This window comes from Gossypium raimondii, chromosome 3 (genome assembly GCF_025698545.1).
Source record: "Gossypium raimondii isolate GPD5lz chromosome 3, ASM2569854v1, whole genome shotgun sequence".
Classification (NCBI taxonomy): domain Eukaryota; kingdom Viridiplantae; phylum Streptophyta; class Magnoliopsida; order Malvales; family Malvaceae; genus Gossypium; species Gossypium raimondii.
In genome coordinates, this window is record NC_068567.1 from 40,150,141 (window position 1) to 40,177,468 (window position 27,328).

The 27,328-nt window shown below is 34.7% G+C and overlaps 3 protein-coding genes and 1 long non-coding RNA gene across 11 annotated transcripts; 2 read left to right on the forward strand and 2 right to left on the reverse strand.

Moving 5' to 3' along the window:
• Positions 1 to 808: 808 nt before the first annotated feature.
• LOC105794269 (heat shock protein 90-5, chloroplastic) lies at positions 809 to 6,957 on the forward strand. The gene is made up of 19 exons (XM_012623364.2): positions 809 to 1,229; positions 1,483 to 1,556; positions 1,675 to 1,800; positions 1,879 to 1,972; positions 2,071 to 2,154; positions 2,274 to 2,417; positions 2,627 to 2,743; positions 3,018 to 3,062; positions 3,157 to 3,234; positions 3,365 to 3,469; positions 3,549 to 3,689; positions 4,136 to 4,228; positions 4,394 to 4,471; positions 4,567 to 4,821; positions 5,314 to 5,416; positions 5,543 to 5,717; positions 5,803 to 5,908; positions 6,356 to 6,445; positions 6,546 to 6,957. Exons 1-19 carry the CDS (start codon positions 975 to 977, stop codon positions 6,753 to 6,755), a joined length of 2,373 nt encoding a protein of 790 aa, XP_012478818.1. The 5' UTR covers positions 809 to 974; the 3' UTR covers positions 6,756 to 6,957.
• On the reverse strand, positions 6,546 to 8,184 carry LOC128039801 (uncharacterized). Its single transcript, XR_008194449.1, has 2 exons — positions 8,048 to 8,184; positions 6,546 to 7,410 (listed from the first exon to the last, which is right to left on the reverse strand). It is a non-coding gene; the product is annotated as an uncharacterized LOC128039801 (long non-coding RNA).
• LOC105794270 (uncharacterized) lies at positions 7,668 to 9,352 on the forward strand. The gene is made up of 4 exons (XM_012623366.2): positions 7,668 to 7,953; positions 8,024 to 8,622; positions 8,804 to 8,912; positions 8,987 to 9,352. The coding sequence occupies exons 1-4, from the start codon at positions 7,801 to 7,803 to the stop codon at positions 9,350 to 9,352; spliced, it is 1,227 nt and encodes a 408-aa protein (XP_012478820.2). The 5' UTR covers positions 7,668 to 7,800.
• Positions 9,353 to 14,840: 5,488 nt separating this feature from the next.
• LOC105794272 (transcription factor bHLH49) lies at positions 14,841 to 18,927 on the reverse strand. 8 transcript variants are annotated; one of them, XM_052628355.1, is made up of 10 exons: positions 18,544 to 18,927; positions 18,107 to 18,271; positions 16,881 to 17,863; positions 16,590 to 16,796; positions 16,435 to 16,500; positions 16,264 to 16,332; positions 15,850 to 15,921; positions 15,555 to 15,772; positions 15,365 to 15,445; positions 14,841 to 15,274 (listed from the first exon to the last, which is right to left on the reverse strand). In XM_052628355.1, exons 3-9 carry the CDS (start codon positions 17,793 to 17,795, stop codon positions 15,400 to 15,402), a joined length of 1,593 nt encoding a protein of 530 aa, XP_052484315.1. In that variant the 5' UTR covers positions 17,796 to 17,863; positions 18,107 to 18,271; positions 18,544 to 18,927; the 3' UTR covers positions 14,841 to 15,274; positions 15,365 to 15,399. The 8 variants fall into 8 exon arrangements, with proteins under 8 accessions (XP_052484315.1, XP_052484312.1, XP_052484311.1 ...); XM_052628352.1 differs by having other exon boundaries at positions 15,358 to 15,445; positions 18,567 to 18,923; XM_052628351.1 differs by having other exon boundaries at positions 15,358 to 15,445; positions 18,544 to 18,923.
• Positions 18,928 to 27,328: the final 8,401 nt, after the last annotated feature.

Consider the following 27,328-nt stretch of genomic DNA (forward strand, 5'->3'; position numbering starts at 1 on the left):
TTGCATTCCAATACCCGATCTTTAGACTTTTATAACAAAAAATAAATTAATAATTATCTAAAAATACATAAATAAAAATATCTTAAATAAAATTTAAAATTTAAATTTAATACTTACCATTTTCATTTGCTCCACCGATATGTGATTCCTATCAAGATGAATTAATGATCCGGCCAATGTTGAAAATATTAAAAATATTAAAATTATTTAAAAAAATTAAAAAATTTAAAATTTTCTTTAAAAAATGAAATTGAATGGAAAAAGAAATTTAATATGGATTTAAGAGATTTTTTGAAGGAAATTGAGAGATTTTGGAAGGAAATTGAGAGAATATTTGTTTGTGAAAAAATAAGGGGTAGGGGGTTTTATAGTAAAAAAAATGACCGTTGGGGGGCAACAGTCAAATTTTTGACCGTTAAGTCTTGTTCACGTTGCAGCGTGTCATCAGCGTCACGTCGGGCGACTGACTGGCGTGGAAGGAAATCGCGTCCTTGAGGCGCGATTTCCTTCCACGTCGGCCAGTCGCCTCGACGTGACGCGATGATCTCATCACGCACTACGACATCGCGCTTACGTGGCAGCGATTTTGCGTAATTGGCCGATTCCGGTAAATAATTAAAAAAGTGACCCATTTCGGTAAATTTTAATTAAAAATGAATTTTTTTGGTAAAATGGCAACATTCCTATCCTTGGAAACTGAAAATTAGTTAATTACAGGGAAAAACTATAGAGGGATGGATAATATTGTGTTAAGTTGCTGAAATGGCCGAATATAAGCCTTACAATTCCAAAGGCAAGTAAACCCAAACTCAAATAAAACTTCCCACCTTGTTTTCCAACTTCTAGAACCCTCCACGCTCTCCCATAAACCTCCCTCACTTCTTTCAGTAGGGTTTTTAGTTTCACTCCTGTTTCTCTAAACCCAAAATTTTATCTTCTTGGTCTTCTCTCTATTTCTCTAGGGCTTTACTTTGATGGCTCCAGTTCTAAGCAGAAGCTTAGCTACTCCATCTTTAGCCTCTCTCCCTTTGACAAACCCCAACAAGGCCTTCAATCTCAGAACCGCTTTTCTACCTCCAAATGCCCTCAACAAGGCCTTCTCTTGCTCTCGATTGAGGTGGAAACTTGAGAAGAGAAACAACCGGATAGCGGTTCGATGTGAGGCTTCAGCTGTCGCTGAGAAAGAGGCCGAAGAGACCTCCGGGGAGAAATTTGAGTACCAAGCCGAGGTGGGTTTCTTTTGCTTTTCCTGGATTTTGCTCTCCTGTTTCTGCTTTTGGTGGAATATTTAGGGATTTACTTGGTGGCTTTATGAGAAAATTAAGGGAAAATGATGTTTGCTTGATGTATTACGATACTTGAAAAATACACTTATTATTATTGGATAAAGCTTTGGTTGGCTAAAGGTAGATGCTTGTTTACATTGAAAGTTTTTACCCTATATTTTCTATTCGGAAATTAATAGTTTACAAATGGTTGCAGGTTAGTCGCTTGTTGGATTTGATTGTTCACAGTCTATACAGTCATAAAGAGGTCTTTCTGAGAGAGCTTGTAAGGTGAGAATATTTATTTCCTGCTAAAACCATGCTCTTTTTAAATGAAGAATCAAGTTACTTTTAGTTTAGTTGGTTTTCTGTTTTGGACGATTGACGAAGTTCTGTTTTTGTGTTCCAGTAATGCAAGTGATGCTTTAGATAAGCTTAGATTCTTAAGCGTGACTGAACCCTCTCTGCTTGGAGATTCGGGAGAACTAGAGATACGCATCAAACCTGATCCAGATAATGGGACTATCACTATAACGTATGTTTTTTAATCACCTTCTCGAAAAAAAAAATGATACGAAGAGGACTTAATTAAAATAAATAAATTTATTTTCAGGGATACGGGAATTGGAATGACCAAAGAAGAGCTTATTGACTGTCTTGGAACAATTGCTCAAAGTGGTACTTCCAAATTTCTTAAGGCTCTTAAGGTGATTTCTTTTGTATTTTGTAAATAACTCTCTCCTTTTAGAAAATAAAGGAAAAAAAAAGTGTTTTGGAGAGTGACTTAGCATCTCATTATTTGTAGGAAAATAAGGATCTAGGGGCAGACAATGGTTTGATTGGGCAATTTGGTGTTGGATTCTATTCTGCTTTTCTTGTTGCTGAGAAGGTAACATGCTGTCATCTTAATGATAACTTGCATTATCATCTTCTGCTTCATGTATGAAGCCTTTTTGTTCAATAATTTTCAAGCTAATTGGGTTGCTTGTTTATATGTTTCTTGAACAGGTTGTTGTGTCCACAAAGAGTCCAAAGTCAGACAAGCAATATGTTTGGGAAGCTGTAGCAGACAGTAGCTCCTATGTGATTAGGGAGGAAACTGATCCAGAAAATATTCTAGTCCGTGGCACACAGATTACACTTTATTTAAGGGTACTCTATCTGTTCATTCTTTTTCCTCTTTTACACCCTATTTGAATGTATTTGCATTTGTATGTTTAAAAATATTAAAGGAAGACGGTAAATAGCATTGAGATTTTAATGTAGTGTTTCGTGCTACAAATACAATTGCCTTAGAAATTTCTGGTTCTTCAAATGTTCAATTCTTCTGAGTGCCATATGTCTATATTGTTCTCCTGCAGTCAGATGACAAGTATGAATTCTCAGATCCCACCAGAATTCAGAATCTGGTGAAGAATTATTCCCAGTTTGTTTCTTTCCCAATCTACACTTGGCAAGAAAAATCAAGGACAGTTGAGGTTAGTGTGCATATTTATTTTCTAATTTGGATATAATTCCTTCCATCAGCACTGATGCTTTAGGCATCTGGAAACAATTTACAACTATCGAATTAATTCTTGTTCCTCCTGCACCATTCCTTCGTGACACCTCAGCTTATCTCTGTGCTGATCCTTTTTCCTGATCTCATATCCAGTGGCAAGGAGTCACTCTGTTTTGTTATAAGCATTTCAATTTTGAGCACATTAAAAATTAGCTCTTAACCATTCTTACTATATTTACATCTTTGAGCAGGTAGAGGAGGAAGAACCACCAAAAGAAGGAGAAGAAAACCCAGAAGTAACTGTTCCATTGCTTTTTGATATTATTGTAGCTAGCAAACTATCTTCTCGGTAAATGTGGTGTTATGGTTGGCTGATGTGATTGTTGACAGGAAGTGAAGAAAAAGAAGACGACTAAAACTGAGAAGTATTGGGACTGGGAATTAGCAAATGAAACAAAGCCAATATGGGTGAGTTTGGTTTTGTCTTCCCAACAATATGCAATTTAAGATGCTCTTTTTCTTAAGAATGCTACTGTATGACCCATATAATTTTATTGTTACAATCATTATTTATGTCTTTTTTTGGGGTCTGTTGTAGATGCGAAATCCTAAGGAGGTTGAAAAAGACGAGTACAATGAATTCTACAAGAAGACTTTCAACGAATTCTTGGATCCACTTGGATATACTCACTTCACAACAGAGGTATGCATGTGACCATAGTTTATGAATTGAGTTCCTATGAGTAACTAGATTTGTAAAAGTTTCTATGAAAATCATGCAGGGTGAGGTGGAGTTTAGGAGTGTTCTGTATATTCCTGGCATGGGTCCTCTAAACAATGAGGATGTAGTAAACCCAAAAACAAAGAACATACGTTTGTATGTGAAACGTGTATTTATCTCAGATGATTTTGATGGAGAGCTGGTAAGCTTTGATCTGGTCACCTGATACTCTGTTTTTACAATATTGGCTTTTCCAAGACTTGTGGGAGTTTATAATGGTTCTTTGCATTGAATAACATTCGGATAACCAAGAAATGTTATAACCAAAATTTTTTTGGCCTGGTTTGATATCTCGTTCTCCATCCATTTCTTGCATGTTAATGATAAATCCATTTAAAGGTTCTTTGAAATTTTCAACTAGAAAAGTATTTCCGCGTTCTACTTGTATGAGACAATCAAGGATAAATTCTGGATCTTCACAAGAATGTAGGGAAAAGGATTGCTTAATTTCTTTTACTTTGTTCCCTTGCTTCAAGTGACTAAATTATGTAATTTGCATTTCTGTGATGAAAGATATAGTCTTTCCTTGTGTTGGTAGCTTGTTTTATCAAGCTTTAACTTGTACTTGAACTGAATGTTATTTTGTAGTTTCCACGATACTTGAGCTTTGTGAAGGGTGTTGTGGACTCTGATGATCTTCCACTTAATGTTTCTCGAGAGATCCTCCAAGAAAGCCGTATTGTAAGATTAATTTTTTGTATACTTTAATAATATTTTACTGTCCCATGTAAAATTATCCTCTGTAAATCCTTATTCTCAGTTTAGGGTCAATGAGCAACCCTGGTAACTATTTAGCAGTTACTGTTATGTTGCCATATTGACTGTATTATGGTTACTGTTTATTAGGTGAGAATTATGAGAAAGAGGCTTGTCAGGAAAACTTTTGACATGATTCAGGAGATTTCTGAAAGTGAAAATAAGGAGGTATATTGTGTGATGGAACCTTAATGTTTTTTTTTTTTCACCATTGCTGACATAACTTTGTCTTTTAACTTGGACTATGGTGAACTTGATTACAGGATTACAAAAAGTTCTGGGAGAACTTTGGCAGGTTCCTAAAGTTGGGATGCATTGAAGACTCTGGTAATCACAAGCGTATAACACCATTGCTTCGGTTTTACACATCAAAAAGTGAAGAGGAATTGACAAGTTTGGACGAGTATGTTGAAAATATGGGTGAGAATCAAAAGGCTATTTATTACTTGGCAACCGACAGCTTGAAAAGTGCCAAGACTGCTCCATTCTTGGAGAAGTTGGTTCAAAAAGACATTGAGGTATGTTTTTCTATTCGGCATTGGATGTGTAAGGGTCAAATTAAACATGGCCTCAGTTCTTTAGTTGGCTTCATGGCATTTGGAGTAGTTCCAATTTATGTGTGGATAAAATTGATAAGATATTGCCTTGTGAACTACTTGAATCATCTTCAGATAGTCTTATATTTGGAAATCTCATGAAAAAGCTTAAGAAATTAGTTTAACTGTTGGGTGCTCGTTATAGTTGATAGGATGGCAGAGATTTCCTTTATTCCTTTCATTATTTATATTGGATAAATCAACTTATTTATCCAACCAAAGAAGTAGGCAAGCCTACATATAGTATAACAAACTGCTTAGCAGTGAAATAAGAACTGTCAAAACAAAAATACTACTGTTAAATCAAATTATTTATTCTTGTTATACTAAGCACATTTTTTTTCTTTCTTTTCCCCTCTTAGTAGCTGATCTGGTTTCTTTGCATTATAACCGATATAAGCTTCTTTCTTTTAGGTTCTCTATTTAGTTGAGCCTATCGATGAGGTTGCCATTCAGAACCTGCAGACCTACAAAGAGAAGAAATTTGTTGATATTAGCAAGGAAGACTTGGAACTTGGTTGGTGTTTATGGTTTCTTTTATTTATTTATTGGTTGAAGGGGGAGGGGTATCTTCCTTTGGCTGTCTTGCTCTTCATTTCTGATGGCTTTGGTGTGAATCTAATGGAATTTGTTGTTATACCAGGTGATGAAGATGAGGTAAAAGAGAGAGAAACCAAACAAGAGTTCAATCTTCTCTGTGATTGGATAAAGCAACAACTGGGAGACAAGGTGGCCAAAGTCCAAATTTCTAAGCGACTAAGTTCATCACCTTGTGTGCTTGTTTCTGGCAAGTTTGGATGGTCAGCTAACATGGAAAGGTGAATGATTTTATTTTATTTTTGTTTCTCGCCATAAGTCAAACATGCACTAAATCATTCCTCGACTAATGTTTTCATTATGCAGGTTGATGAAAGCACAAGCGCTTGGAGATACAGCAAGTTTGGAGTTCATGAGGGGAAGGAGGATCCTGGAGATTAATCCAGATCATCCGATTATTAAAGACTTGAATGTAAGACCATTTTAGTTGAACTTGATTGCAGATATTCTAGCGTAGCATTCTTTTAATTAGTTTGTGGAGAACTAGGTGTGTTTGATAGAACAGTTGAAACATTTCTTGGGACCACAGGAATCCAAGAAAGCACAAAGTAGAATGGCTTCATTACACTTGACACTATTAGTTCAGATAACTGCAGACTCTGTTTAAATTATGTGCACTTTGTTTAAGCCGGTAAAAATATTAATTGTTAGAAGTGTATTACGGAAATGTTGATATATCAAGACATGCTGTCCTTGATTTTTGTTTATTCAATGACGGCCATAAGGTAATTAGACAAGTGTATCATGAAAATGTTGATATATGACTTGCTGTCCTTGATTTTCGTTTATTCAATGACGGCCATAAGGTAATTAGCCCTTGTCTAATTATGATGTTAATTTCAATTAATTTTCTTTGCAGGCTGCTTGCAAGAATGCGCCTGAAAGCAGTGAAGCCAAGAGAGCAGTTGACTTGTTGTATGATACGGCATTGATCTCCAGTGGTTTTTCTGTAAGTGGACAGAATCATTTCTTTTGTTCAGCCAACATTTTTGCCGATATGTATTGTTTATGTACCATAAATTTTCTTACGTTTCTCTTTAATCATGCAGCCTGACAGCCCTGCCGAGTTAGGTAACAAGATATATGAGATGATGGCAATGGCACTTGGAGGAAGATGGGGTAGATATGAGGACGATGATGAAGTGGAAGCATCAGAAGTTAGTGCTGCTGAAACTGATACGAGTGCCAGTGAAGCTTCAGAGAACCAAGTGATCGAACCATCGGAAGTAAGGACAGAGAGTGATCCTTGGCAAGATTGAAGTGTCGTAAAATTTAAATAAAAATTTTCCTGTATTATCTGATTGCTATTAACAAAATAATCCAGAAGGAAAGAAAAGTTGTGGGTTCGGTTGGGGAAGATGAGGAGGTTAGTGATAATGGCTGTTCCTATGGTGGATTAAAGTTACTTATACGTGATGATTTTAATTTTTAAAGCATCCAAGTAAAGTTGTCTTTTGAGTTGCTGTTTTTCTTCACTTGGATGATAATGGTGGCTTAAATTTCGAGGTGTTTTGCTACATCATTGAAAATAAAGAGAAAAGTCAACTAACCAGGAGCTAATTGACATATTTAGGGATTCTTACAAGACGATCCAATGAAAATCTGTACTAAATGTGTAAATCGTATTGGCTTAGCGAGGCAAGTGTCAGATATAAAAACAAAACCCCCTTTTAAAAGCTGGATTGTGTGAACAACAATTTATTGGGTTTACAGGGCAGGACATAGCCGGCAGCAGCCTGTTAAAATACAGTTGTTGACATTATAAACGTTCTTTTCAACGTCCAAATCATCTTCCTGAAGACACCTTCCTCTGTTGGCATGGCATCTTTCGACTGTCATCAGGCCGATTCATAGATAGCTTGTAGCTATTGTTCGCCGCTTCCGTTTAAGCCACTTGACATGCCTGCAACTAATCTGTAGAAGGCATTGAATTTTTGAGAGAAGGAAATATTTAGAAAGACATTTTTTTTAAACACAGTGTATACTAAATATATTATGCTTTCAGTCGTAAGCGCCAGCCAAAACTGCCAAATTACATTCAGCCTTCTGTTCTATTTGTTTAATCTCAACTTACAAGTAACCACTCCTAATAAAATAAGAGATTGTTGAATTAGTTCAACTTCAAATAAAGAATTACATCATTGACAATGCCGACATCTGGAGCATATTCAAAGCACTTTACCGATCCGAGATGTATTATAGTTGTTACTTTTGTACTGACATATAAAACACCAGCTTTTCTAATACAGGCTCATTCATTCAAAAAGCAGGATCTTATCCAATCATTCCCTGTTCCAACAGACAATGGCTTCTTTCTCAATAGAAGATTTTGTTGGTGATGGGGTTCTCAAGGAATTGATTCCAAAGTTATTAGAAGAAGGTTGGGATGACGTCCCAACTTTAAAGATCATGAATCCAGAGGATATGGATGCAATCAATATGACACAACATCAAAAGGTTAAAAATCTTTTCACCTCTCTAAGTAGAGTAAATTATCACTATGTATTCTTATTTCTATGTTCTTCAGGATGCTCTGGAGATCAGAACGTACCTTCATGATCGAGCTCTGATGCAATATGGAGATAAGTTAGAGGCCTCCAGGAAAAGCCTACCTGAGCTCCTTAACTTAAGCACCGAGGATCTGTCTTCGCAATTTGGCATGAGAAGGGGCCACATTGCACGTTTCACAGATAGAAACAATAAATGCACCGATCCTCTACCCAAATCTTATGGCCTCCCTGCAAGGAAACTCACAGTTACACCATCTAGAAGTAACACCATTTATAAGATGCAAACCATAAGAAAATCCTTCTGCAGGAGCAGCACAAACAATGACAGGTCGCTGGAAGAATCACTGGCTGATTTCAAGATTAAAGATCGATACATATTTAAAGGGATTGTTGCTGCAGGACCAGCTGAGCCTCGAGCATGCGGTTGCATTCAACCTCCTCCTGTGGTTGACAATGTGGCACCCTACTCTGCTATTGAAAACATATCAGTTCAGAGATTAACTCCTGAGTATAAGATTGGAATGGAGCGTTTGGTGAAAACCAAGACTCCACCTATGAAAGCTTCAGAACTCTGGCGAGATAAGCCGGCTGTTCTCCTATGCATTCGACGGCCAGGGTAAAGTCACTTATCATATCCTACTATTTCCTTTAACTGATCCATAAAATAAAAGCAAAGATATATTCAGTGATAAGAACTGAGTGTCTTGCATAATCACTCGTTGATATGTTTAGATGAAAGGAACCATTTATTTTACTGACATGGAAACTATGATAAATCTTTTGCCACATGATTACAGGTGCATTATGTGCAGAGCTGAAGCTCACCAGCTCTATGCCAAAAAGCCAATATTTGATGCACTGGGAATTCAAATGTTTGCAGTTCTTCATGAACATATAGAATCAGAGGTGCCTGGTATACTTCAAAATATTTCTCCAATAAACTCCTATTTCATTTCCTCAGATATCAAATCTTGATGCAGATAAAAGACTTTTGGCCACGTTATTGGGGTGGGGTTGTGGTCTTCGACCGGACTACGGGATTCTTCAAAGCTCTTGGAGGTGGGAAATTACTTAAAGACAAGTTTCTATCAGGATTTGTGTTCAACCCCAGGGCTATTGCAAATTATAAACGTGCAAAATCTATGGGAATAGAACAAAATTTCAAAGGAGAAGGTGAAATTAAGGGTGGCCTTTTTGTAGTTGGTCCAGGAGGAACTGGAATAGCTTACCAGTTTATAGAGAGGAATTTTGGAGATTGGGCTCCTGTAGCTGAAGTTGTAGAGATATGTGCTCGATTAAAAGTAATTGCTAGGAACTCTCTTAATTCCAAATCATGGTATCACTAATTATCATCCAATTAACGCAAACCAACTTTTGTTTCTACAAAATGGTGCAGAATCAACAGCAAGATGAAGGAGATTCTAGCAGATCACCGCAAGAACACAAGTGAAGTGGTTCCTCATAGTTCAAACTTTCTATCGTTGTTGGAATAAACAAAGTGCATGCAATGTTCTCGGTCTTTAACATTGCTCAACGGCTTGTATTATGAAATGGAGAATACCACTACGGATTGGATTGACATTCTCTTTTTGAATAAAATGCAATTCGATGATTCATAATAACATAAAATTTGAGAGAAACAATAATTATGTACCTTCTCAAAGGTGTTGGATTTTTGAAGAAGGAGAGGTTGAAACCGAAGCAAAAGATGAAAAATGGAGAAGTTAATTTTTGGTGAACTATTTCATTAAAAAATTGATACTTTGTTTACATGAAAACTCATGCTTAAATAAGCTAAAAATACTAATAAAATATTACAACTTGGCTTAATTCAATGACTAGATTTTTGTAACTTTCTTTTTTATTTGCTGGTTTCTGTCTAATCGCCTGCCAAAATGTTTAATCAAAATTTATTATAGTTTCAGTTTAAGTTGGCAAGTTGGCAACTTGCAGAGTGAAGAGCTCGCAGGTGAGCTCTCATGCTTGGTGAGCTCGCAGTGTTGGTGAGCTATTCTGGTGAGCTCGCAGTTCGCAGGTGAGCTCACAGTCTTGGTGAGCTTGCATCTTTTAGTGAGCTTGCACATTTGGTGAGCTCGCAGTTCATAGTTAGCAGGTGCGCTCGTACTCTTGGTGAGCTCGCATCTTTTGGTGAGCGAGCTCGCATCTTTTGGTGAGCTCGCACATTTGGTGAGATCGCAGTTCACAGTTAGCATGGATGGTCATTTCACAACACTCCTCCTTGACCTCTATGCTTTGAACTCCAATATCATAACGCAACTTTTCAAACATCATCTTCACAAGGGATTTTGTTAGAGTTTCAAGAGGTTAGCATCTTTGCCTACTCTTAAGCTAGTGCTTCGATGAGCTCACATTTTTATGACCTCGCACTTTTGTAGCACACATTTCATTTAGTTTGTAGCTTGCACTTTTCATAGCTCGCACATCAATCAACACACATTTTTGTTGACTTCACAACTTGCATTTTGGTTAGCTTACAGGTTCGCACTTCATCCTGCTGCTTGCTACTGCATGATTGGCTAACTTTGAATACTTTTTCTTGACCATTTTGCAACAAGCGCCAATGTTGTTTTCTTGTGCAACTTCTTCAAAAATTGTAGGCTCCCATATTGCTAAGTCACATCTATGATAAGCTTCAACAATAGACCTAGTGCTTCTAACAAGAAGATCATCAAAGCCTTCATCTTCATCTTTATCTTCAACTTTAGTTATCTTCTCAACTGTTTTCGATTTGCACACTTGACTAAGGAACTTATTGTTCACGTGTCCCTGTCTTTTGTGCCAACTATATGATTTATCTACTGAACTGGTATAGGCTCTTAAGGCCATAAAATTCCAATCCAGCATAAAGCTTCTATTATCCATAGGGACTGTCACAACTTCCTGTCCTAATGAATAAAATATAGTGCATTTTTTTCTTTGAAAACAACAGTGTATTTCTTCTCAATCAATTGACCAATGCTAAGGAGATTATGATCTATCTCAAGAACTAAAAGCACATCTATAATTATTTTAGTCCCTGTAGGAGTGCTGATTAGCACATCTCCTTTTCCTACTACTTCAATGTACTGTCCATTTCCAACTCTAACTTGTGAAATGAAACTTCTGTCAATCTGCTTAAAAATGCTTTCATCTGAAGTCATGTGGTTTGTGCATCCATTGTCAACAAGCCAATTATTTCTTTGTTTGTTGGAAGGTTTGCTTGGTGCCACTAACTGGGCTTCACAAGAGATAGCGAGCTTGGCTTCGCAAGAGGCAGTGAACATCATTTCTTCTTGATCTGCTTCTGCTGTCTGTGTTTGAGCATTTTGTTGTTGTTGTGCGTTCCCATTATTCTTGCACACCCTCTCCATATGCCCAAATTGTTTGCAACTTCTACATTGAATATTTGGCTTGGACCAACAATACCTCTCTAGGTGATTGGTCTTTTTGCAATGAGAACATAGTGGATTTTTCTGCTTGCCACCATCTCTCCAACTATCATATTTCTTCTCTGTCCAATCCTTTTCTTCATTGTTTGAAGAGCTCACAACATCTTTGTTTCTGGTTTGAAAAGATCCTTTAGTATGTCCTTCTCTGCTTGCCTTTCTTTGTTCTCGAGCATACAGAACATTGATTAGCTCTGAGAGTGAGATAGTTGATAGATCCCTTGAATCTTCCAGTGAGGATATATTTGATTTGTATCTCTCAAGAAGTGTGGTAACCACTTTCTCAACTACTCAACTATCAGGGAACTGATCACCTATTAGTCTTATCTGGTTCACCATTGCCATGATTCGATCTAAATATTGCTTCACCGTTTCAACTTCTTTCATATTGAGGTTTTCAAAATCTTGTCTGAGATTTATCATCTGTTGCTGCCTTGTCTTCTGTGATCCCTGGAACTCCTCTTTGAGCTTATCCCAAGCTTGTTTGGGAGTTTCACAGGCCATGATTCTTGTGATGATCACGTCTGAAACAACATTTTGTAGGCAAGACATCGCCTTATGTTTTTTGGGCAAATTCCTCACTATGCTGTTTCATTTGAGCAAGAGTGGGATTTGGCCTCAACACTAGTGGTTCTATTTCAGCATTTACAACCTCCCAAAGATCAAAGGCTTGAAGAAAGGTTTTCATTTTTACCACCAAGATGTGGTAGTTTTCACTTGTAAAAACAGAGGGTGGTGGTGGTGTAAAGTTTGTTGAAGACATTTTTTATGAAAAGCAGGCCTCAAAGATAAAATAGTAATAAAATATTATAACTTGGCTTAATTCAGTGGCTAGATTCATGTAACTTTCTTTTTCATTTGCTGGTTTCTGTCTAATCGTCTGCCAAAATGTTTAATCAAAATTTATCATAGTTTTAGTGCAAGTTGGCAAGTTGGCAACTTGCAGAGTGAAGAGCTCGCAGGTGAGCTCTCATGCTTGGTGAGCTTGTAGTGTTGGTGAGTTGTTCTAGTGAGCTCGCACGCAGTTCGCAGGTGAGCTTGCACATTTGGTGAGCTCGTAGTCTGCAGTTAGCAGGTGAGCTTGCACTCTTGGTGAGCTCGCGCTCTTGGTGAGCTTGCACATTTGGTGAGCTCGCAGTTCGCAGTTAGCATAGATGGTCATTTTGCAACAAAAGGATCAAAAACATTTTTTCTCTTCTTCCTTTACATGGAACTCTTCATTTTCTTTTTCATTGCATTTTTTCCAAACACACTCTGCTTTAGATTACATATCCATCAAAGGGCAACCCCCACAAACACATTTTCTTTTTCATTGCATTGGGGAATGGATTTTCTTTGGTTTGGTTGCCAATTTGAGTGCAGATTTTTAGTAACCAACAGTAGTGGTTGGAGTTTGAAAGACACTCTTTTTTTTTGGCATAATCATTCTATTTGGGCCCCCAACTTTACAAGAAAAAATAATTTTACTCCTTTATTTAATTTTTTTGTCTCTTTTATACCTTATACTTGTATTGTTTGTCCAATCACTTTAAAATGGATAAAAAAATTAATGTTTGTTAACTTTGCTGATATGATATACATGTGGATTGCCACGTGTGTGCCACGTTAAAAAATAATTAATTTTTAAAAATAAAATATTTTTTATTATTTTATACTTCCTTAATAATTTTAATAATTTTTAATTTAAAAAAGTTATAAATTTTTGAATTTTAAAAATAATTAATTGCTAACGCCACGTTAGCAAAGTTAACAAAATTAATTTTACATCCATTTCGGGATTTGACAAACAATGTAAATTTAAGGGTTAAAAAGATAAAAAATTAAATAGATGACTAAAATAGTTTTTGTTTCGTTTTAAAAGGTGGTCTTCACTGTGTTTCTTATTTTTTTTAAAATAAATTGATTGTAAGATAAAATTAGTGAGAAACAAAATTCTGAATGTGAATTGTAGGACAAATATAGAATATATATATTTAAGTTAATGTTGCATTTTTTAATGATGTTAAATTTTGGTTAAATTATTTGATATTTCACATTTCAAGTTTAAATGCTTTTATGTTATGTTTCATTTTTAATTTAAATAATTTGAAGTAGACTTAGATTTTAATTTAATTAAAATGTAATTTTATAAGGAAGTTTTTCGAGTTGAATTATTCATGATTGGTCCTTGTTATGGCCCTACAAGGTTAGGTCATAACATGCTCCTTATAATTAGGTCTACATTTTTATTGATTTGGTTGCAAGGAATTCTTGGATTTTTTACTTGAAGCTTTTCAAGTCATGCTCTCTCCCCTACCTAATCTCTCATCTCATCTCATCTCATCAGTTACTTTTTAAGCATCATGGTGACTCTATCGGCTTGCCTCCACATTCCAGTGGCGATTTGGTGCTAATAATTGGTTATAGCTTGCATATGAAGGGTCCAAGATATAAAAGATTTTAAGTGCACTTTCATCCACTTCTAGGAAGCATTATTGACTTTGTGGGCAATTCTATCTTGTAGGAAGCATTATTGACTCTGAAAGGACTATCATAGGTTAAGGTCTTAGAGAGAAATCATGAATTCTATATTAGTTGTGCATTAGAGTTGTTCTAGGAATACAAGTGTTTACACAAATATCTTTTATGAACAAAACTATGAGATTCAATGGATAAAAATAGACAATATTTTATATTTAGTATCAGCATTAACCTTGTGCAACTAAAAATAATACACCCTTGTTAAAGTGAAAGAAAACATGCAAACTTTATTCGAATTTCTATCCAATCAAGTTTAAATAAATTTAGTCAAATTTTTATGGTTCAGAATTCTAGTAAGGTGAGACTGATGGAGAACCTTGCTTCCCACTACTCCATTATAAGAACAATGAAACGAAATCTGCATTTCCCAGATGTTTGCTTCATCCATGGCCTTGCTCCAAATGGCTAGAATACAGTCCATGACTTGACAATTATATTATATGCTGTTTGGCTTGACTGTCAGACATATTATTCCACTGGAATATAATTTATTACTATTATTATCTAAACAAATGAAGCATAGAACAGATTTGCATCTCATATCTTGGGAGGATCAGGTTCAATGTTAAATATAAAAGAGGACAAGACAGGAAAAGGATAAGACACTCACCCCCATTGTTTATTAGGACATCTTTCCATGATTTCTTGTCCCCAGCCCTCCTGTACTATTCTATTCCTCTTAAACATATTACAGATTTCTATGGACTTAAAGGAATCAATCTTCTGATAAATTCCAGTGTTTAATTTGGTCTTGGTAAGGAATAGCAATTTTAATTATCCATCTTTGTTCCCTTTTAACTTTTCCCTTTTTTTTTTATGCATATTCGGACATTATATCCTTAATAAACAAATGCATAAATTGCATCTATGAGCTGAACAAATTACTTCTCATAGCCATCTGTAAATTATAGGAGATCATCTAATACTACTAGATAACAGCATAAAACTCCTATATCACAAAAGCTTCCCATAATCAATCTATACATTCTAATCCACCTTACCCTCTGATTAGGACACCAATACATTCCCATAATCAAAGGACTTCCATTTCCCTCTATATATCTATTGGTTGAACAAGTGAGAAAACGAAATTCCGTCTCACCATACGAGCACAGAAGGAAGATGGTGACAGCAAATGTTTATACTTAACCTTCAACAGAGTGGTTCGCATTCCCTTGGCTACCTTCATGAATGCTTGGCATATATATAGTAAGTAGTGGAGCTATAATGAATTGCCTGGCATAGAGTGATAGACACTTAAGGATCAAAGTTCTACTTTCGTATTACCGGATGGTCTTGGCCCTGCAAAAGCATTAGATCAATTTCAATCAGATCCGAGGACATTTGGCCTACGAGATAGGACATTGATAGAAGGGGAGTAATACCATTTACATTTAGGCTGTCAGAAGGAGCACCAGTTCCTTAGTTCATTTGAACAACATTGTGGAGCTCATCCTCCCATGCATTCGAGTGCTAGAACCAAATATAGAAGTTAAATTTGTAAAACTCGCAAACTCATGATGTTAAGGCAGATAAATTTTTTCACATTCGCAACCCTTCAAAAAGATGTTAAAAGACCTACAAAAAATGAAGGAAAACCTGATTGGGCTCCTTCAATCCTCCAGTCATCGATGTCAACTGAGAACTAAGAGCTTTATGAATAACATCAGAACTATTCCCTATAACAGGAAGAGGAGCTTGAACAAGTCCAGGTTGAGACGGATGCAATGGAGGATAACCCATAGATAAATCCGGAGAAAATCCCAGAGTCGAAGAAGGGCCAGCTCGCGATTGAATAATCTGTAATCAATGAAGACAGATGAGATGCAGCACATGTAGACATGAGGGATTGTTAAACTTATGCCTCATCAACTTACATCTTTTGCAAGAAGCGCTTCTATACTAAAATCCAGCCTCGGGTTAACTGTCGCAAGTTTCATTGACAGAAACTGCAAAAAGGAAGAAAATGAAATGACACTCATTAGAAATTCTAAAGGGTACATGCAAAATGAGTGAAAATTATAGTATGAAAATTTCATAGATGACTATAGATATTCAAACTGTGAATCCATCCATCAATTATCTGATGCAAGGTGGTCATGATTATACTACCAAATAAGCCCTGAAGTTGTAATAATATTTATATCAATCTATAACAAATTTACTTTCTTTTTCATTTGCGTATTGACAAAATTGTTTTAATAAGATTGAAGTGTCTACAATTCCATCATTACCAATTACACTAGATTACTAGGGGACGAAAATGGAAGTCATAAATTCTGCTCCAATACCTCAACCTGCCGCTGAAGTGACTGCACATAGTTAATGATTTCATCTAGCATCACTGCCTTGCCTGTGACCTGCAAGAACCAATTAACTCTTACAATATAAATCTGTTGTGAATATTGCTGAGGAGTTGATTTGATTCTACTCCATACGCTATAGGGTCCAAGATATCACACCTTGCTGCAACCAGGTACAAGGTCCTGAAGAAACTTCATCCTTTCACTGATCTTTTCTCTTCTTACCTGAGGTATTAGCCAATGAACTCTAAACTAAACAAGAAGGACGATCTAAATATTGCTAATTTTCAAAGAGTATTCCATACAAAATTTACCCTTTCTGCAAGACTATGGCTGTTTGTTGCCTGGCCCCTTCGGGCTCTCACATGGATGTATTCTTCTTTTGGTGGATGAGAAGCTGGAGACCCTTGCTTCCCTGTAGTCTTATTGATCATCATAGATTGCTTCTGTTGATTTTCAGGACTATCCTTTGCAGTCTTAGTAGATGTTTGGCCTCCCTTAGCTCGATCAATCTCGGCATCCTGCCCATAAACTTGGCAATCAAGACTTTGACTATAAACAAAAATTTACAATGGATCAAGGAAACAATTTGATAACATTTTTACCTGTATACTCTTTTTTCTTTTCTTCGAGCTAAGGCCCTTAGCTGAAGGTTCACCACCTGTACCATCCAACGCAGATGGTTCATCTTGGCCCCCATCACGACTGCTAATCTCAGCCTCATCGGATTCATTACCAGAACCACCAGTTCCTTGTTTTGCTTCTTCGTTAGGCTGCATAAGACTTTCACTTTTCCTTTCATTCTCAAGCGGGCTTGCTTTAGCCCTATTTTCAACTCGCAAACCAGCATCCCTAGTAGCTTCAGTGGCATCCAACTTACTTTTCTGAGATTCCATAACAGATACGGATTTCATCCCATTGACTGCAAAAATATCATCAGGTCCTTGCATCAACCCCACACCCCTAGCATACAGACCCATAGGCTCAGGAACACCAAAAGGGTTCACCATATCACTAAAATTCCCCCCATTAAAGCTAGAGAACCTGGCAGCACGCTCAATGAAAGCTGAATCAGCTGGCAACTGAGATAGACTCTGTGCTAGAATCCCAGTTGTATTTGGTAAAAAAATTCCGCCTTTCAACATCGCACTTGCGGCATTCCAACCCATATCAAATGGTCTATCAATACTACTTCTCAAAGAGTTAGGAAGACCTTTTCCAACTTCCATTGCATTTGAAGAGTTTGCACCGTTTTGTACACTAAAGTCACAAAATCCCATGTTTTGTGAATTAGAAGGGTGCTCCCAAAGACTAGAACCAAATGAGTCTACCAATGAAGCGGAGGCACAAGAAGAACCAATAGCCAGTGGATTAGTAGTAGGAACTAAACTCATACCAGCACTGGTGAGATTGGCACCACCAAACTGCCAATCTGATGACAAAACAGGTGCCTGGTAGTTTATGTTGTTATGCTCATCCCTCTTTCCAAGCTCATATTTATCCTTCTCACCTATATCCATCTCTCTTTCAACAAGAGTAGCAGAGGAAAACTCAGCCTATGCCTTTCTCCACAAGTATGTTTTAACACCTAGCCAACAACAGTTCCCAGTTAGGCTGATAAAAAGAAACTAAGCCTTAAGAATTGACCATTGCCTAAATAGACCATAAAAGAGACAGGTAGAAAACAAATCACATGGGAAAGTGATTTAATCCTTTGACAATATATTGAGTCCACATTAACTTTAACAAGAAGCTTCAAGCTAAGTCCACAATGAGACTGAAACCTACAATATAAACAAGTTATAATCCTAAAAGGCTGAAATTCACCCACCCCAAAAGAAAGCCATAGAAACTGCTCAGAACAAGTATCAAGGAAAACCCCACTTCATTTAATGAATCCCCCCAACACCAGAAGTGAAATTATGTAGCAAAGATCCCCACTAGCTGGAACAGACAATTTCCAAAGCAACAACTGGAAACTGGAATTTGGGAGTACCTAAATTTGCACAAAGAAAAAAAAAGCTTTCTTCAAGACCAAAAAAAAAGAAGCAACATAACAAAGAAAAAAGGAAGTTCAAAGAAGAGGTGTAAGAAAGATATTAAAAGTCTACTAGAAGCAATCAATTGAACCAGAAAAAAAAAAGAACAATGATTTCAGTACTGTAAATAAAGTCACTCATTCAAAACCCTAGTCAAGAGTTGTAGCAGAGAAAACCCAGAAAGAGAGAGATAGAGGGAACACATATAAAAGTGGGGAGAGAAAGATACCCATTTCCAGATTCTGTGCTTACTTTTTTGTACTCTCTCTGCTCTCTCATTCAAGGCCCTTTTTTTTTAAACACTCCAAGGCACACAAAGATTAGTTTTTTTTTTTTAATGATTTTGAGCTGTTCTTTTTGCTCAGCAACAGAGCAACTCTGCTACAAAACAGTCAAAAAAGAAGCAGTGAAGAAAAAGTAATAAAGGAGAGACTTTTATTACTTCAGAGTTTAGATTTAGAGTGAGAAAAAAAAAAGGGAATGGGTAATTGTCTACTTTGAAGAAGAGAGAAGAGGAAAGGCAATGGTCCTGCATTTATAACCCACGCTTGCATAAAAAAGAGAGCTCTTTGATCATTAACCACCGCCACTGGCTTCCTTCAAACTCAAAGCTTTAATTTACTTAGTAAAATTTTAGTTATAATTATACCCATTTGAGCAACCAACTGACACTGCCAACTCTCATTAGAAGATTTTCTTTTCTCCTATTGTTATTATACTTTAGATTATAAAAATATTTTGGGAGGAGAGCTTCAATATCTTTAATGGAGTTTTGTTTGAACAAATCTCAAATTTAAATACCCATACTGGGGGGTCCTGCAATGCAATGGACATAATAATTATTGAAAATTTCATTTTCATTAACATCTTTCTCTATTTTGATAACTTCACTATCTTATCCATCTTTCCGCTGTGTTTTTCTTTGTAAAATGGAGAAGACAAATGCTAGTTAATAATATTGATTGGAAATTTAGTTAATGTAGATTACATAATTTGGCAATTGACATGGTGAAATTTTTTCATCAACGTATTTAATGGTCGTGGAAAAGGCGGTCTCAATCGACGAAATCGACATGACAATGAAGGCAAACGGGTCCAAGTACAAGGATGTTGTTCTTATTGTAGCAACTGGCAACTGTGTGAAAACGATAAATATACATAGGGTAAGTGCAATATCAGAAATATAGGTAAGTGGATGTGTTAGTTGCAATGGAGGCCAAGCCTTCTTGCCAATTTGATGATATTTTAATTCAAAATATTGCATTAGGAATGGTTAATAAACAATGATTAACATTTATGACAATATTTTATAAAAATGTGTGTGGGCAAATATTTTACTACCTTATATTATAGTTAGATGGACTACCCCTTTATCTCTTTCTCTCATGTCATTATTAGTTGGCATTGGGACTTACACTTCTCACAGACCTAAGCTTTAGAATAATGGAATCTCTTTCTCTCACTTTTAATTTATAAGTTCAAAAACAAAGAAAGAAAGAAAGAAATTAATCTTTGCTCAACCCTAAGCACTATTAATTAATTTACCCATGTAATGTTAGATAATGATTTGTATTGATTGGGTTGCTTTCACTAGGTATGTTGGAGAAGAAAGCAACAAGGTAAAGTTTCTACATACATACATACATCTAATTTCCTCCAATTAAATATTATATAAAAATTCCTTCAAATTTTAGGAAAATACAATAACATTATCAGTACGAAAGTTAAAATTTCCAAGTTTGTGCTATAATTGGAGGTTAAAAGTGTTTTGGGCCTATCAATTTGAGAAATTAACTGATTATTTTATGTTTTTAAAGCAAAGAAAAATACAATGAAAATGAAAACAGATAAAAAGAAACTAAGAAATCCTAATACCACACAAAGGGCATCAGAATCCACGGTAAACAATTTCTCCAATTAGATGATAAGAGAGGCCAAGAACCTGGCAAATGGGTTGTTGCCACCTGTAATTTTGTTGGAAGGGAAGCCTATTGATTGGTGTCCTATAATTAAATATATTTCTATATAATAAAGCAGCAAAGAGTTGGGTCATGGTTGGCAATAGATCTCCTTTTGGGAAAAGGCAAATCCAGCAAAGCAAAGCACGTTTCAAACTTGCTATCATGCCAATCTATATATAATTATATATACATATTATGTATATATATGGTACTTGCATATTGTTAAGAATTATATCCATATCTATCGTACGAATCTTGAAATATTATATAACTCATGCATCTGTTAGTAGAAAACAAGGTTGATTTTGTGTTTTCTTTTCTGTTGTATTCATTACTACATTCATATGTACGTATACCTAAGATCTATTTATGAATTATGGAAAATAGTAGTATAAAAAGGAAAGAGACACCCATCTTTTCTCTTGTTGGAGATAATTATATTATATCTCAAAATTAGAATTTCAACCCAACCACTTAAGTTGACCATATACTTTACTAAGTTTTTCTATCGAATTTTAATTTGATAGATGTTTAGGAGTGATACCTGTAATAATCCATGTATGCATGATCTACTTCCTGCCAATCATATATGAGTTGCTTGTAAAAGAAAATGAAGCATATATATATAGTATCATTTTATGATTGATCTCTAAACCTAAAAGCTTGATTAAGTCAAAGGGTGAAGCTTGATTTTCCATTATAATGCAAAGCTATAGTGTGTGAACAGTTATTCACAATGACTTTGAGAAGATGATGTGAATGGTCGAGAAAGTTAGACGAATATGTCAGTTCCAAAGCCTGAAAAATGAAATGATAAAGTCTTTATTTTTATGAATTTCATGCAAAAGGATCATTGATTCATTGCATTCGAAGTTTGTTGAATGATAGTTTTCAAACTTTTTGATAGACCTTTTGTCTCACCTTTTTCTTTCACCCCTCAAAACCCTAAATCTCATTAGAAAGATGCCCACTTGAAACTTAGGAACTTTCTTTTTCCATTTTACTTTAAAATTTCACTCTTATAAACCAAAGTTAATTTATGGTATATGGGACCCTTTTCTTTGCTGGAAGTTTCATTGTAATATATATGGCTATTTCATGAACTTGTCGGCTTCCACCCTCAAAGAACATATCGAGAAGTTGAGATATTGGGTGTGTTGCTAAGCTATGAACCTTTTACATCAGTCTATGTAGCCATAAATTGGTGAAAATGAGTCAATGTTTTGGTGGGTAAATGTCATTTGTCATTTGGGATATGACTACCCTTTGCTGAAATTACCCCCCTTTGCACTCATCTTTGATCCAAAGTTTTCTAATTTTGGAATTTTTTTTATACCCATTTTTTCCCTAATAATTTTAATAACTTTCTAGTTCAATTTATTCATAATATCACCATAGCAAAACAGGTTTTTAGCGGCACTTTTAGCGGCGTTTGAATAAAAAAATGCCGCTGTAGATTGTGCATTAGCAGCGCTTTTTGAAAAACGCCGCTATAGATCAAGCATTAGCGGAGCTTTTTGAAAAATGCCGCTATAGATCGAGCATTAGCGGCATTTTTCAAAAGGCGCCGCTATAGGTCGAGCATTAGCGGCGCTTCTTTAAAAACGCCGCAAAAAAATTAAGCACAACGCCAATTTATGTTGAGCTTTGGTGGCATTAGTGGCGCTTCTTAGAAAACGCTGCTATAAATCAAGTATTAGTGGCACTTTTTGAAAACGCCGCTAAGCGGTACTTCTTTAAAAATGCCGCAAAAAAATTAAGCACAACGCCATCGTTCTATGTTGAGCTTTGGTGGCATTAGCGGCGCTTTTTAGAAAACGTCACTATAGATCAAGCATTAGCGGTGCTTTTTGAAAATCGCCGCTATAGGTCGAGCATTAGCGGTGCTTTTTTGAAAAACACCGCAAAAAACATTTATCTGTTTTAACTAGTTATTTATATTAATTAAAATATAATTTATTTTTAATTAAATATTTAAATTCTTGAAAAAATAATGACACGTAGAAAAAATTTGAAAGTTAAAACATAGAAAATATTTGTTAAAAATGAAAAAAAATTAAAATACTATTTTTTAAAATAATTTTAAAGTTTTTTGGGTACATGACTGATTGTTTTTTAATTTATATATTAAATAATTTCTTATATAATCGTAAAAGAGATAGTATTAATTTTAAAATATTGAATTAATTATCATTATAATTTAGGGTTTATGGTTTAGGGATTATGTGTTTAGGGATTATGGATTAAGGGTTGGGGGTTAGGGGTTAGGGGTTAGGGTTTAGAAGTTAGGGGTTAGGGGTTAAGGGTTAGGGGTTTAGGGGTTAAGGTTTATGTTTTATGGTTTAGGGTTTAAGAGATAGGGGTTAGGGGTATAATTAAAATTTTATTAATGTTACGGGAATCTGATTAATTCTCTCAAAATATAACAGTCATAAGAGAAAATAAATAAATAACCAAAGAAAAAACCAAATTTCACTAGGTTCGACAATTCACCACTTTTGAGCATTGCAAGAGAAATATGCCTTGGAAGAAAATACAAACTAATTGGAAAACCTAATTAAAGGATGTAATCCCAAACTTTTACTAAAATGAAATGAGTAATTTTGGGATGAAATAAAAGGAAACATTTACATCATATAAACAAGCAATATAAATACCCAATGTGAAATTTACAAAACAAAGCCAAAACTCAACATTCTACCTTGTCAGTCTCTTTCACTCGTCTGATTCTAAATGAATAATGCCTCCAAATGTGCTCATAGCCATTATACACTCAAAGAAATTCAAGCTTGCAACACATTTAATCAAAGTACAAAAAATGATTAAACCTCATGCTTGAGTAATCATATCTAGAGATTCTCTTCTATTAAAATCTTCTAAAGTAGAATTTGTTTTGTTATTTAAAGATTTTCACTTCGATATGCTTAGTTTTTGAATGATAAATTTGATTTTCATAATATAAGATTTTGTCAATTTAAACAATGTTCAAGTCTTCGAACAATTCATTGAGTCAAATAAGTTCCTTAACAATTTTTGAAGCTGTCATATACTTTGCCTCTATAGTAGACAAAGCAATTGTAAATGGTTAGCTTTGATGTCCCTCGCTTTTGATATAATAATATTTAAGATAAATTTTATTTATATTTCCTAAATCATTTGGTGAAAATAATTATTAAAAATTTTGTTAAACATTTTCAAAGTATTTCAAAGACTTGCAAAAATACCCAAAAACATGTTTTAATTTACTAAATGTTTTTGAGTCAACCTAAAATCTTTTTAAGTGTTTTAAACTCATTTTATACAAGCCTGGGAAGTTGTATCGATACTTGGAAGAAGTTCTACCTGTAGAAATAAGTCAAAGAGCACTTCAAGCATACTTCTAGACATGGGAGAAGCTAGAAAATTTTTTTAGGGGGCCGAAATTAAATTGTAATTTTTATGATAGTATAAATGTAATTTCACCATTTTAATAGCCTACATCTTTATAAATTTTAAATGATTAAAACAAATTTTTATCACTTTTAGGAGGGGCCAAAGTGTAATTTTACCTTTACTAATTTAAAATTTTAAAAATTTTAAAAGGCTTAAATGAAAAAATTTTCCATTTTAGGAGGGACCGAGGGCCCTGCCAACCTCCCTAACTATGCCCTTGTCTCTAGACTTCTACTGAAACAAGTAAGTCAATAAACAATTTTTTGGATTCCCCTGCACCTTCTATTGATACAACTATTAGTACAATTTAGAACCCTTGAAACCCTTAGATTTCTACTGATACAAGTAGACTTCTATCTATACATCAGGGTCCAACGATTATAATTTTGAAGACTTCTACCGTCATAAGTCCACTTGTACCAATACATACATGTCTGTCTGCAACTGTAGTTAAGCCCGTAATTAAATCTTCCAATGACTAGAAATCATCCCCAATAGCCATAAACGTCCATAAACTTGTTCCTTGGTATAAATTCACTTCAAGAACACTTCAAGACATAAGAGAGACATATCCAAGCAGTTGGAAAAATCCAGTTTAGAAAACGGTTTTCTATAATAGAGAAAAATTAAAATTTTGAAAATTGAGCTGATTTGTGATATTTATAGTAATAATCTTTTTCCTGAAAAATACTTGTGATTTGTGCAAGACGGATCCTAGACGTTCCCAACTTTCAACCAAATGGCATTTGCTATTCTCATACCATGATTGCTTCGAGTGTGGGCCCAAAAAATCACGAACCAAACACAAAACTAGAAATGATTTATTACTTTTAGTAGGAAAATAGTTCTCTCAAAGCAATAAATAAATTCTCACTATTTTTTGACAGAATAATAATATATGAAACTTGTATATAACTTGTGTAAATAACTCTACAGTACCATCTATTTATAAGGAGAAGTAGGAGAATTTTGGTTTTGAATTAGTAAAACACAAATAATATTTATTTAATAAAAAAAGTCTTCTAGTCTAACTAGAAGAGGGGGTCACACCCTAGTTAAATACACTAGGGTTGCCGCCCCTCACATGTAATATGAGAGGAATTTGACCTCTTTTGTATTGGGTCTAATTATATGTGTTTTTTGGACTTTTAACCCAAATTATATGTGTTTTTTGGACTTTTAACCCAAAACTTTATAATTTAAGCTAATACATGTTTTTCTATTTTCCAATAATAAATATTATTTAATTAATTAATTTAATTAGATAAAATAAATTTTCAATTAAATAATTTTCACAACTCGATTATAATATTGTTAAAGTCATGACAAGTTTACCGTAAAAGAATCTAAGAGGAAATTTATTTAATTTCCATATTCAACGGATTCACAATGAATAATTAATTTTATTTTATTTTGAACTTCAATTATTTAATTAAATGATAATTCAAAACCTTAAACTAATTCTCAAGTCATTTTTATATTTAGTGAGTAAACGCATTTGCGAATGTGACTCATTTCTCTAACTTTATCATTTCTATCCATTTATGTTTATTTGATTCTACATGCAATTCATTTCTAGTTTCAACGAGCTAGTGAGGGGACCAATTGGACATAAGTTCCAGCTTTTTACTTGTTAATTATAAATTTATTTAGTCATGAAGTTATTCCACTATAGTATTGTCACCGAACTTTCCCTAATTACATACCATTACAAAAACTACTCAATTAGTGGTCGTCCAATGGCCTTGTCATAAGTGTGTTACCTTCATAAGATATCATTAATCTCTTTGAGATAAATTTGTTCACCCAATGTGATTCAATTTTATCTCATGGTAACTATTAGATCTCCTTTCATGAAAAGTCAATTACAATGAAATAGTAATCAAGTCATTTTCACCAAGAAAAATGACCTATGACCATGGTTCATTTTCATCTATCATGTAATGTCAATGAGATGATATCATTTGCCTATTATTCGGGTTATGAATTCCAATATTGTGAATGATGCTACATATTGCAGAAGTTATAAACCCAGCGAACCAGCTTTCGATTTCTTATCCATTTGATATCAAACTTTTACTTACATCAAAGTATACGGTCACACATACATAGTCCATCATCCACTTAGGATTAAGGTATGTTACACTATAAATGTCACAAGTGAATAAATCCATGGACATATCTAGGATTTATTCTACTTGGGTCATGTTCAATGTACTGTCAGTCTAGTTAGTCACATCGATGTCTTTATCTTATGGGAGCCATCTGCTTCGATACTCAAGACAAAATATCTCCCCAATTGGACTTGATAGACGACATATTAGTCTCACAATATGTTTGCTTATTTTCGATTAAAATAAGGAAATATTTAGGTTCATCTACTAATACATGCTATCTTTCCGTATTACGATTCAACCACGTAATATCGCTTAATATTAATTAAACATTAGATAACCAATATGCCAATATTTGCTTTCATTTTGCTTTGCATGCAAAAGCATTGAAGACAATATAAAAAGGGTATTAATGTAATTAATAGACATTATTATTAAAATTTTTGATCGAAAAATAAGTGTACATAGATGAAAATACTACACTTAGGATACCAGATCCAACACAAGCATCAAGCACAAGAGAATCAACTTAAAATCTTTATTTTTCTTCATTCTCTTATACATATTCATTGTGTTCTTACTCTTAAATATTTCTATTTAGAGCTTCAATTTTCATACACACACCTATCAGAGGTTCATTGTTAGTTTGTTCATCCTTTTTTTATTTTAAAGAATGTATTTAAGGTTTTTTAAGTATAAAACCTTAAGGGGATTAGAAGTGTAATGCCTTCCACCCGACCCGATGGACCGGATCTGAGTATTGAGTGTTCGTCCTATAACAGATGTAACTTAAGCTTTTTGCCTATGTAAAAGTTCTATCTATGAATGTGACAAAGTCTCTTATGGGTGTACATTGTATGGTTACATTTACAACTCATGATAATGAAATTTTAGTGCTCTTTATTTTATCTCCCAATCTACAGTAAACACATTGGAATACTACTTAAACAACTTATGCTCTAATTTGAACATGCCACTTAACTTCCTTTGTATGCATAACAACCCATCACGCCACTTTTTTTTGGCGTAGCCTTAGCGTCGTCCCTCCTGACGCATACTTCTTTGCAACCTGAAACATGAAATAACCTTCGTAAGTTTATAAGAACTTAGTGAGTTAAACCTTAAATACTTCATTCATTATATCAAGTGTGATCAATGCTTCACATGTCCTTCATGTGTTCTTTGACTTTTCATTATTCCTTCTGGCGATTACTTCACTAAGATTTCCTTTAACAAACTGTAATTACTCTTTTCTACTTTAGACCTTTGTGTTCCTTTCATGGTCTTTAAGGACTTATCTTCCTTTCATATTCATTAAGCCTTCACTCTACTAGGATCCAGATTCGAGGTCTAAACTTAAATGGTCATTTCTTTCCTTTGAGCATACTATACTTAATATAACTTCACTTTCTATGTCCCTTCATAAATCTTATCTTTACATAGTCCTTAATCACTTCATTTACCTTACTAACAAACTTAAAATCTTATTTTGTACTTACTGATTTTA

Excerpts from the sequence above, each read along its gene's own strand:
- LOC105794269 (XM_012623364.2), top strand. The coding sequence starts at position 975 with ATGGCTCCAGTTCTAAGCAGAAGCTTAGCTACTCCATCTTTAGCCTCT. Across the intron at positions 5,417-5,542 it reads CAAGGAAGACTTGGAACTTG|GTGATGAAGATGAGGTAAAA; the intron begins GTTGGTGTTTAT and ends TTGTTATACCAG. Across the intron at positions 6,446-6,545 it reads TGATCTCCAGTGGTTTTTCT|CCTGACAGCCCTGCCGAGTT; the intron begins GTAAGTGGACAG and ends TTAATCATGCAG.
- LOC105794272 (XM_052628355.1), bottom strand. The coding sequence starts at position 17,795 with ATGGATATAGGTGAGAAGGATAAATATGAGCTTGGAAAGAGGGATGAG. Across the intron at positions 16,797-16,880 it reads AAAGAAAAAAGAGTATACAG|GATGCCGAGATTGATCGAGC; the intron begins GTAAAAATGTTA and ends GTTTATGGGCAG. Across the intron at positions 15,773-15,849 it reads AAGCGCTTCTTGCAAAAGAT|ATTATTCAATCGCGAGCTGG; the intron begins GTAAGTTGATGA and ends CATTGATTACAG.
- LOC105794270 (XM_012623366.2), top strand. The coding sequence starts at position 7,801 with ATGGCTTCTTTCTCAATAGAAGATTTTGTTGGTGATGGGGTTCTCAAG. Across the intron at positions 8,623-8,803 it reads CTATGCATTCGACGGCCAGG|GTGCATTATGTGCAGAGCTG; the intron begins GTAAAGTCACTT and ends ACATGATTACAG. Across the intron at positions 8,913-8,986 it reads ATGAACATATAGAATCAGAG|ATAAAAGACTTTTGGCCACG; the intron begins GTGCCTGGTATA and ends ATCTTGATGCAG.